Raw genomic sequence first — 12,137 nt, 5'->3', positions numbered from 1 at the left:
AAAAAAAAAAAAAAAAAAAAAAAAAAAAGTTTTAAGACATTATTAATTTATTAATACATAGAAAATTCAAAATCCCTAACATTTACAGTACCCCTTTATAATAAGCCTGTTTGTAGTTTCTTTTCCATCAGTGCCAAGTAATTAATCTGAGACATCAATGTTGAGATGGCTAATCAAAACATCTCAGGCTGAACAGAGAAACCTCTATTTTTTCTGTGAATACACAGCCAATATCAGTGGCCAGCCACCACCTGGTACAGAGTAACCAGCCTCATTTAAAAAACAACTACAAAAAAAAAAAAAAAAAAAAATTCCAGGGCTGAGAGCCCCAAGACGCCTCACTTAAACCCCAGAACTGAGATGGTTGCTCCCAGCAGAGCAACACTTCAGAATGCAACGTGGCCATCTCTTTTTACCTACAGGATTATGTTTCCTATCCCTGTACAGCATAGTGCTAGTTCTTTCTTGCTGCCAGCTTCAGTTGCATTCAAGGCGTGTCACTTGCTACTCATGATAGAGATTTTTTGTCTTTGTTGTTCCTTGTGTGTTTGGTTTTTTTAATAAATAATGAAAGGCTACAACATGCATTTTCATGTACATGATTGCTGATTATTATACAACATGTAGTCTGTAAAACAGCTTGACCACTGAGGAATTGTCAGGCTATCAAGATGGTTGCATTCAAAGAGCAGCACCTTGTGTTGAGCACAGTGAAGGCAGAGGAGAAGCCCTCCTGCAGTGTGAAGCTCCTTCCTGCTGTGGCAGAGAAGCATCAGCATGAAGAGTCTATAAGCCTTTGGCGAAGTTTTTTATCTTCTCTCGGACTCACGTTGCCACTTGCATCATGGTCTGTCAAAACTAAAGAGAAAGTAAACCTTTAGAAGGGAAAGGGCCATCAAACCACTTGACACATTCTTGTTTACAAAGGAACTGCCACCAAGAGAGCGCTGCAAGGCTGCCTGCTGCCCTGTGCTGTGCTGGAGCTGCTGAGCAGCCTCCAGCTGCCCCTGTGCAGTCCAGATGTGGCACCCAGCAGCAGGATGCCCTGCAGCCTCTCCCACCCTTACAGTCCAGGGGCAGCACCTACCACTGGTTTGTTAACATGGTTACTGATTAAAACATGTTGATGCCACTAGTGACAGAAGGAAACTTTGCTGATGGGTGGTGAAGTCTGCAGCTGCACCCAGGCAGAAGGAGAGGCTGCACCAGCCAGAGCTGGTCATGAAATGGCAGCTTCTTTCTGCAGTGCATTTTAACAGAGCTTCAAGCATGACTTTGTTCCACTCTGGAAGAAAACAAGTCTTTGAACTGTTTTTGTGAGATGAAAACAGTCTCAAAACTTCTGCTTTCAGATAAAAATGAGTCAGATTTTCTATTAGCTTTTTCAGCTCCTTGAGCAGATCTCCACCTTGGGCTCTTAAATTCTCCTACCAAAACCCACCCACCTGTCATTTCAAAAAGGGACATATTTAAGAGGAAAACTATTTTCTGTCAGAATTCCTCCAAACTGCTGTACTAGAGCTGGCTGCCACAGGTCCTACTAGTTTGAAAATAATTCTGCTTGTTTGTTCTGAATTCCTCTGTTGTATAAATTGACTTCTCCAAACCTCAGCCTACCAGAACTTTTTGACGAAAGTACAAAGGAACAGTTACCCTCTGGGTGCTGCTGCTTCTTTTTTATTAAGCACAGGGCATAGCTCTCTGAAGAGAAAATAGATCTAATCTTTTTCCACCTTTGAAACAGTTTTTTAACTTGCCCTCAGCATTGTGCTTGCCTACTAAGGTCAGCTGCTAAACATTTTAAAGTATCTTCCCTTCTGACACTGAAGAGTCAGCCCACAGATTCTGAACTACTTCTTTCAGGGAAGTAGGCACTGGTGTCATCCTGCTGCTGTGGGGACAGCTACAACATAGGTCGTGCTCACATCAAATGGCAAGAAAGCTCTTCCATTCCTTTATGCCTCTCCCTGGATATGTGGCTTCTCTAATTGGGCATTTGAGGAGGGAATTGGAATCACACTTAAAATATGTCACATGTTTTAGCACAGAATCGTTGTCTACATATAAGAGTGATTATTCGGGGCTGATCATGTCTGGGAACTGGTGGGAATATTCAGAGAACAGCTGCATCAATCCAGATTGACTCAGACCATCAAAAAAATCACTTTACACTCAATCTTCCTTTCTTCCTGGGTAAGAGGAACAGAAGCATGTTCACTGGTCCCAGTCCCACTTCCCTTCTTTTGTCATTTTCTGTTCCTCTGCCAGAGGCATTTCTGAGCACAGACTTATTTTTACATTCATCTAAGACTTCTGTCAAAGCCTGAATGAAAAGCAGAAGCAGCAGTTACTATTCTTTTGAGCTAATCTCTGAAAAATAAATGTCCTGAAACCACCAGCCTTCTCCTTTCAAGAGCAGCCTACTCTAGACAGTCTAGTTCTCTTCTACTGTGCAGGTGTCTTAAGGAGTTCAAGTTCAGACAGCTGAAGCCTCTTACTGCTAGAGCAGAGATGTCAGCGGGGACCACCAACTTAACAGACACTTCAGTGTTTAGCCTGTGCCGCTGACTTGCAACACCACAATCGTCAGGCACACACATGAAGTTGTAGCAGTTATACTGCAGACAACATAGCAAGGTCTAAGCAGGTCCATTTTCTTGTAAAATATATCGGGTTTTGTAGGAATATACATCTCTGTAACACCTGCTTTGTTTTGCATGAATGAACTTCTGGTGTAATGAATTCCTTATCTCTCTATGGCTTGGATGTGGTGTTTTTGTGGTTTTAATTTACTTGACCTTTCTTTTTAAGGAAAGAGCAGATCACCTTACCTTGTAGCTCTGTTGCATTTTTTTCCAGCTCTTCCGTAATTGTTTCTTCAGGCTTTTCCAACGTAGCTGTTCCTGGCTTCCCATCTACGGTATCTGTCTTAATAGTACCAAGGTTTACCAAAAGTTGCATGACATCAAACTTCTCAGAAACTGCAATGTTCTCCAGCACTTTGAGGCATTTAAATGATTTAAGTTCACTCACATTTTCCTCAAGAAAGAGGAGGTAAAGGCTTAAGTCATCAAAACACTTTGACTTAAGTTTCAAAACATCAAAAGTTGGCAAGATTTCATACACTTTGAGAATGCCCGAATTCCACCTCCATGGAACAAACATTGCATACACTACCAGCGGCATCACCAGAAGATAGACTAGCAGGTTAATATAGCTGAGTACCTTGAAGACACCAACAGCAATAAGCTTGCACTGAACCACTTCTGGAACAGTTGTGTCATTCTTTAAGATCCCAGTTTTGATAGTGCAGAGAAACTCATCACTCAAAGAGGAGAGGCTAATGTAGTAGCCCAGGTAGAGGCATGCAATGAAAATTATTACTAGCGTGAGTAAACGGCAGATAATGTATTTAATTATTAAGCATTTGGAATTCTTCTTTGTCTTCAGGTACTGCTCCACAATTGGGTATTTAAAGTGGCTTTCAGATATTTCCCACAAACTGAAAGAGAGAGAAAAAAAACAGATCACATAGATCAGATGCTGCAGCATTCACCTCCCTCAAATTTCAAAGAAACCTAGTACTCTAAAACAGACACAAGATTGGAATCCCTCTTACTGAGGTAAATCAATGGTAGTTTTAGTGAAGTCAATAGAAAAACAACGGAATAGCAGATAAATTAAGAATATTGACATTCTAATACAGAAAATCCAATTAAGAGACAGAAGAGCTCAGACACTGGGAAAAGGAAAAAAAGCATTGACCTCACAGCAAAAAAGTGGGTTTGTTCTTTTCCAATACAAAACAGGTATATTCAACAAACCCAGAGGAAAAGCAGATCTCCCAATCACTTGTTCAATAATAGCACACTGGAAAGCTTTTTACTTGTCAAGATGTAACTCCACACTCTAAGGAGCAAACCTACACCCCCACTGCATTGCTTGTACCCCCACACGCAAAGAGAAACAACTACCCTCATCTAGGATGAGGCAGAAACTGGATCTGGGTAGAATAGTGCACCAGTTTGATCAGAAAGGGGGTGTTTGCTTTTGTTGGGTTTGGTGTTTGGTTTTTGCTTGGCTTTTTTTTTTTTCTTCTTTAAACAGAAGCTTTGAAGACCTAGATCTGAAAGGACAGGAGATGACAAGATTTACTCACAGCATGCAAGCAACTGTCAAGAACAGTGAGAACTGAGGACTTCAGCCATCCCTATTTTCTTATGCTGTGGTGGGTAAAACTAATTAACACCTACTACAACTAAAGAAATCAGGATATCTCAGGTAATTAGTCATCTGAAGAGTTCATCAAATGTTTTCTTTGAAAAAAGAAAGCTATAAATTCCAGCTTCAAGTGCTCACAGTAATGATTTCAGATATCTTCTTCTTTTTAAAACAACTTTTCAAGTGTCAGGCCACCATTCACTTTTGCAATAAATTTCTAAGAGAGCATAGGTGTCATCTGTTAGGAGCTTAAGGAAAATAGCAAAGAAAGCCAAGCCCCAGCATCTTACCTCTGTGTCAAGTTCTCATTAACAGCTGGAACCAAATCAGTAGGGTCCCTGGGGTCTCCACTGCGGATGCTATTAGCAGCTTTGATTGCCCTGTTATAGGCTTTGTCAAGTTCTTCCATAATAAATTTCAGGTCTGAAGAAAGGTGAGGTGCTGCAGTGAAGCGCCAGAACAAACATGGTAGATACAGCAGGATAGCAACGAGGAGAAGGATGTATGGGAAGAACTGAAGGGAGAAAAAAAGCCAGATTAGGTTCCACCTGTATATAAAATGAGTAAGTCATCCAGTCACCATCATTCCCTCTATGTCTATTAAATTCCCTATAATTTTATTTAAATGCTTCTAGTAAAACCCATTTTTGTTGTTATTTGGGATATGCAGGGAAGCAAAATCTCTTTTCATATAGGTCCAGTAACCTTGCTTTGCCAAAAGAAAAAAAAAAAAGGCAGAATAAAGTTAGCATGATCCCAATAACATTTTCATTGCATATTCAGAACTGCACTGCTGGAGCTGAAATGGAGAGAGGCAGCATTAACCTTGAGAACAACAGATAGCAAAGGCAAGCAAAGCAGCTATCAGAGACGCTGACTGGAAGAAGATGATTTATGTCACATAACTCTCCTTCCCAGACGTGTCACCACTGTTCATAGCAAATAAAATGCTTCAAACACCAGCAAAATCTCTCCTGCTCTCTATTAGCTGTCAGGAGGTTAATGAATAGACCCTTTATAATGCTGTAACTGCCTGCAAACACACACGCCTGTTCAGAGTGCATGACATACAGTGACTCTAAAGGATGTAAGTGTGGTTGTAATATTTATGGGTATTTAAATATTTTTAGATTAACTCCTAATGAAAACCAACACAAGGCATCAGAATGGTCTGGTGTTAATATAGCACTGAAAAGTCAGTCCTTACACAGTCCCCACTGCTTAGGGAAAGGGCTGAAGCAGGTATAAAATAGAAGAGCTTGAGTCTTTTCATCTTTCTTCCAGTCATTGACAAGTAGGAATTTTTCACCATGAGATTTAATCTCTAATTCCTTCCATCTGCTGGAAAGATAGTATTTTCTATCTACTGTGACATTCAAGGCATACATTCATACATAACATTACCCTTACAGAGACACAATGTAGGATCTAGTCAGACAAGCAGTGAGTTAACAAAATGTACTGCAAATTTGATTAATCTCTAATTCGCTACATTCAACTTTTGACAGCAAGCACACTTAAATCTAGTGTCAGTTCCTAAGGAATTTTGAATTAGTTGTGGTGAGAAAATTTGAAACAGATTTGAGGTATCTTAAATGTTACAACCATGCACACATACACACTCACTGGAAAAGCCAATAGAGAGTTTTAGAGAGAGATTGGACTGAAGTAATTAATCAGTGCAAGTGGAACAGCTCCATTTACATTTGTAGATACGTAACAAGATGATAATCTGGACCTGATATTAATCTGTTAATTTGTGTTTGCATTAAGAGAGATTAAACTTTTCTATACAAAAAATAAATAATTTGATGTTATTCAACGTTTTACCCAGGAAAGCTACTTTTAATATCACCTACCATTAAAGAAAAATCCCATGTTATTATTAATACTAGCAATGCATACAACATATTAGCACATAAATAAAAACTGACTTCTTAAAGGAACTGCATCAGCAACTGGAGACCATAATACAAACCATCATTCTGGATGTGCTTGTTCTCTACATAGCAGTCAGATTGGAAATTTGTGAAACACTGTAGGACAAAGCCAGGAAAAGCAGGAAATAGCCCCAGAAAACTGAGGATGCTATATTTAAAGGTCAGCTTTCCCTTGCAACCCTTCTTATAAATTCATACTTTTAACTGTTTCTGCTGAGTAGCAACATAATTGAACTTGGCCAACATTGCTACTTCATTCTCTAGGTAATCTCTTGAGAAAGCAAACTTCAAGAAAGGCTCACCTTTAAAACTGAAACGGAAATCCTGCAGGGATGGGCTAACCAAGTAACAAGATTGTTTCAAAAACCTAGTTAAGATAGCAAGGCAGAGTTGACTGTAATTATACCGCACATCCCACTAGAGGTAGCTCTTCCTCACCAGTAAGGAACAAGCACCAACCCTGTGCTGCTGTACCAAAGCTGTGGTCTGGCCCCTCTCCACCGCAGGGGATTGACCTCACAGGCCAGAGGGACCTAGGGGATTCCTTCTGACATCCTGGAATTGCTGGGGGCTACTAATCCTACCAGTACTCCCACTGAATCCATACTACCTTCTGCACTGCTAAACCACGCTCACTGAATGGATTGTCTAGTCACCACCAGGAATTTCTTCCCTTCAAAGCTCTGACCTACACCAGCAGCCAAGACAGCCCCTGGGTGTGGGTGCTGCTCCTCTTTTTGAACTGCTAACTGCTTTTGCCCAAACTGAGCGAGCTCATTCTTCCAAAATCACATCCTTACTGGCTGTCACCTCTCAACTCTGCTATACCCTTGACAAGATCCTTCCCCTATGCCCAGCAGCCCCCTAGAGACTGCACAGAGCCCTGCCCTCACTACTGCCTCTCTTCCCTCTGCACACAGCAGATAACCTCAGATCATCTGCTTTTTTCCAGTCTATCATTTCCAATTGAGATGTAAAGCTCTGGCATGCCCAGCGTGTTTTTGTAGACATCTCTTCAACTCAAACCCACCAGCTCAAGAATCTGCCCTTCGTACTTATCACATATTTATCACAGTGCCACCAGGTCTCACAGGTCTAAGTCCTGGATGCCTTGGTCTACCCAGAGCTTTATGGTTTCATGTCCAGGCTCTTTCAGTCCTCTGAATTCTGTATTATGTCGAAATAGAAATGATCTATCTATGAACACAGCTTAAACATATCTAAACTCCTCTAAACTGCTGCAACACCCTTTCCATAGCCTTAACAAAGGCCAGCTGCAAAGCCTGTTTGCCTTCACTTACTGTCATTACACCCCTTAGCACCCTTCTATTGGTGCCAGACAGAGAAAGAAACAACAAAGAAAAATCTGATTTAGTAAGGAGTAACCAAAGCCGCTTATACTGGTTTATACCACTTGGCTTTACTACTCACTCATTTGAAATTTTACAGGCGTCAGAGGATTTATTAATTCCCTGTCTGACCCTCAAAACTGCAAATGCCACCAGCAGTATCCAATTAATCCTTGAGATCACTTTATCCTGAGGCCTACAAGACATGCAGCAAGAGGAAAGACAGTTGACACCCTGAAGTCATCACCCAAAACCTCCATTATCCCAGTCCCCATCTCTTCCTTTATACCTAGAAAAAGACTCTGTGGGCACATTCTGCACTTGCGTAGCACCTTGGCATCAGCCCTACTGCTCTGTCCCAGACCTCCTCCAATCCCTCCCATCTCCCCTGACTCATTACAGACTGTTGTCTTAAGAAAACCAGCTTCTGCCACCTTTCCTTGAACCTCCTCCTCTCCCCAACTCCTTCACCACTGCCTCTTCACCTAGAAGTATCACACCAGTGGGGAAAAGGCACATTTGCCACATGGTTACTGGGCTTCCTCTCACCAGGCTCTCATCACTCCCAAAGCTGTAGCTTATGGCAGCATGAGAAAACACTATACAGCTCTTTTCTGAATGGTCTCAAAACCAGAGCAGCAGCGTGACCATTAGACCAGCTCTTTTTGTTTGGAAACAAAAGCCTGTATTTGTCAGCCCTTCCACAGCACTTGATGCACAACTCCATCCTTCTCGGATTCTGGCTTTTTTAAAAATGAAAGATACGCTTGTTCTATTTGTTACCAGTAGGCTTAGATAACCAGCAAATTGTTTTGAATCATTAAAATTTAAGGCCTTGAACCCACAGGCAGAAGTGAAAATGCAAAGTCATCTGGCACGAGTCCTAGGTTTCAGAGCAACAGACTCAGATTATCCAGCTCATCTGACTACATTTTACAGTCACACATAGTGACTTCCCATTTTAAGAAGAGGATTCTGTGATATTCATATACAGATGATCATGTGCCATACAACATTCTTTTATGGTTTATATATTTACTTCCAAGGCACCAAATACACAAGGTAGAAATGCTACTTCAGTCTTGGACAGTTCATGGTATTTAAGTTAAATGGGAAGTGTCATGGACCTCAAGAACTGTATGGTCAAAGATATGCCAGAGAAAGATATTGGCCTAAAAGTAAAACTCAGTTTTTCCTTTGTTGTCTAGTTATTAATGCCCTTTCCAATGGCAAGTTCATAATGTTGGATGTAAGATGGTATGAGACTACGTTATTAAAGAAAGGTCTTCTAAAAGCAGATTAGAACTGATACATTAGAGTAGATACAATAGCCTATCATTCAAAATGCTCCTTTCTGAACTTCCTTGGTCAAAGTGCACTGAGGGCTACCACCCAGTGCTTCAACCTGGATGCCCCGAGTCTTGACTTCCACCCAGCTGCAAGGAGAAAAGAACAGGCAAAAGCCCATCGAGTTTGGCACTCAAAAATACCATAGCAGAGCTTCAGCTAGGCTAATCCAAGTTTCTGGAAGGTACTCAGCATAGGTACTGTGTGAATAATATTCAGCATGAGACAGACAAACCTATTAGCGCATGCACCAGGGACTCAGACTAGAGTCCCCTGTTTTCTACTAAGTGTTGCTGAGCTCCTGAAAGCTAAAGCTGATGGAAGCAGGTTCACCTGCCTTGCTTGTCCCTTCGTCTGATGGCGCGCTGGGTGGGACAGTGAGCTCTCGAGGAAGCTGAGCACTAGAAAGCCAAGAGGTCAACTGCCCCTCATGCTGTACCACTGCTGTTCATTTCACTTGACAAACCTCTGAGCTCCGCATACATTACAGGCTATACCCACACTCCTTATGAAAGCCAAGAGTACCTAATACCTGAGCAGGGTATGTCTGACAACTCAACATCAGAAACTGCCAAAGCCTATGTTAACTGGTACTGATGAGGCACTGAAATACAAACCTTATCTGAGCAGTAATCTGTGCAGAGAAGGATTCCTCCCTCCAGGCTAAAGATGTGTATGCTCAGCGTCACTGTTCTGCAACAAGTAACTGAAATGGGAACTGCAGAATTCGTGCCTCTCTATCTCTCAGCTGTACTCTGAGAGTAACACATCCTACAGGTCAGTCAAAGATGAAAACAGGACCAGATCTGGCACTGGCTGTTTGGTAGCCTGTGGCACAATACTTGACCAAGCCCTGCAATATAGAAAGCATGATCCTTCTGGACAGCAAGAGCTTAAGAAATAGGATGTCCAATGGTGTTATGATGCAGAGCCCTGAGCACCCATCTCTGCACAAAACATTGTTTCCAGTCTTGTGTTCAACTCTTGCAAAAGCAGCTATAAAGGTTATCATCAAAGTAAATTTTATGCACATCAAAATGCCTGCACTTCATAGATGTGTGCTATTCTCTTACATCACTGACCATAAACAGGTTGAGCAATTTTAAATCAATACTAGCTACTACAGATAGAGAAGAACCATCTACTCCCTTTACCTCTACCGTGCTCACCTTTATTTTCCTCCTTGATTCTCCCCAACTAATAATAGACTAGAAAATAAAGTCATTAGATTAGACTGCAAGCATTCTGACTGCTACCATATCTAATAGTGGTCACACGGTAACTTTAAGAACACAGAACTGTTAGGCTGCACAGGTCTGAACTACAGCCTTGAGAAAATACATTAGCATACAGTACTCAACAAAGAAGGAAGCACTAAAGTGTCTTCAACTCACCCGAGACGAAAATATTTCTCATTAAAATATAAAATCATGGTGAAGTGTCTGCTTCTTCAGTTCCAAATTTCCATTTGCCACTGGGAAGACGCTAAGCAAAGGCACCAGTCCCCAAGCAGGCTAATGACAGCAATGACATGTTTCCAGAAGCAAAGGTATTAAGCTCTCTCTGGATACGACCTTATTCCTTTTTGAGTCAATGGGAGATGTTTCACTGGTGTTCAAGGCAGAAACATGATCTATAAGTGACTCATCATTCTGGCTGAGATACTATCTTGCCTCCAGACCTGAAAGTGAATCTCAAACCATACATGACCTTTATTACCCAACCTGTTACTTATTTTCTGTTTTGATACAGCTTAAAAACTGTATTTTTCCAGTTTCAATTAGTAAGATGAATGTGACTGAAGTAGCTCTAACACTACACTCTCAAAGAATGGTTTATAAATGCATCTATGTTCAGGTTTCCTTGCTCTGACAGCCCTTAATCCCTCTGGGTGGGGCTTTATAGGTGAAACATGAGGAGTCCTCAGTCAACTAAGAACTTGTACAAACAGTGAGTAACAAGAACCAGATAACAATCATGATTATAATCATACCAACAACATAATGAAGAACCTCAGAGGATTTTTTTGGTGTATTTACAGACAAGCAATTCAAAGAACAATCCACAGGTCCATGGTAAATTTTACTCCTGTTAGGAAAAGTGAGTATTTTCAACAAGGTAAGTTTCACTTCATACAAAGACTTCAGACCCACTCTTTGTATGCAATGCTTTGAGCAGGTCCCACAGCACTTGCCCTGCACTTTTACAAAGATCCGCGCCTCACAACCAACCTCTTCTGGCTGTGCCATGTATGAAGACCTCTTCTTTCTGCTGTCAATTAGATTAACTGTTTGCCTGCATTTCACACTGGCTGAATTCCCTCCTTCTGAGGAACCATCTACTCCCTTTACCTCTGCTTTGCTTACCTTTATATTTACCTTTACCTTCCTCCTTGATTCTCTCCAATTAATAATAGACTAGAAAATACAATAATTTAAAAAATCCCTAGAAGTCCCTTGATCATAGCCACCTCCATCCTAGTAATCCAGATTTCAGGGCTAGAGAGAGGTCATCACTCCATGTCCAACTGCTCCTCAGCTTGCTTGGAGGCTATCATGTCTGGTGGCTATGAAGAGCCAGTAAGATGATGCTCACTGTTATCCTGAATGTGTTTGTATAAATTTCTCTGTGAACTAAGAATTAAAAAGGGTTTGCAGTACAATCTCCTCCTCCACTAGACTGCAAGGATTGCCCACTCACAATGGCCAAAAGCTTGTTTCTATTTCAGTTAAGGATCAAGCTAAGTTTTATCAAAATAAATTGTCAGGTGGAGCATTCATCTTTTACAGGCAAAAAACAAACTATCTGCACAGAGGGGGCAAATACATAACTTTTCCATCCCACATCACCACTGTCTCTCTTTAACACTCATCTTTAGAAACCAGTATCTCTGCTCTGACACTTCAGATGTACACAAGAAACCTCCTGAGAAAATGAAGTCTGAATGGAAAACCCCAGAAGAAAAGAGAGACAACAGAAGAGTGAAGCCCAACCAGACTAAGATTCATCAATGACAAACCTGAAGATGAGTCTTGTCAGACCACTCAACCATATTGTCATTTTGTCAGCTTTTTCACTGATAAGGAGAAGGAAATCTTAGCATTAAGCTAAGTATACAGGCAGGACATACTGCAGTCTCTTCTTTCCATTCATCTACCTGCAGATAATTTGTTTCTTGAATTGTGCATTTGAGTACACACTTACTGTGGTGGTTTGACTCTGGCTAAATGCCAGGTATCCACCAAGTCGCTCTATCACTCCCCCCCCCCTCGCTGAAATC

At 41.2% G+C, this 12,137-nt stretch overlaps 1 protein-coding gene across 1 annotated transcript in view; it reads right to left on the bottom strand.

Annotated features, from left to right (window-relative positions):
* Positions 1-23: 23 nt before the first annotated feature.
* PANX1 (pannexin 1) overlaps positions 24-12,137 on the bottom strand; it is a 16,061-nt gene continuing 3,947 nt past the window's right edge. The window contains exons 3-5 of the mRNA XM_026855219.1: positions 4,512-4,735; positions 2,832-3,502; positions 24-858 (exon numbers count right to left, since the gene is read on the bottom strand). Of these exons, the coding sequence (XP_026711020.1) occupies positions 773-858; positions 2,832-3,502; positions 4,512-4,735 (981 nt within the window). The 3' untranslated portion in view covers positions 24-772. The remainder of the gene's footprint in view (positions 859-2,831; positions 3,503-4,511; positions 4,736-12,137) is intronic.

Source organism: Athene cunicularia, assembly GCF_003259725.1.
Source record: "Athene cunicularia isolate RWA chromosome 1 unlocalized genomic scaffold, athCun1 chr1_part1, whole genome shotgun sequence".
Taxonomy (NCBI): domain Eukaryota; kingdom Metazoa; phylum Chordata; class Aves; order Strigiformes; family Strigidae; genus Athene; species Athene cunicularia.
This window is presented reverse-complemented; position numbering and strand designations above follow the sequence as displayed.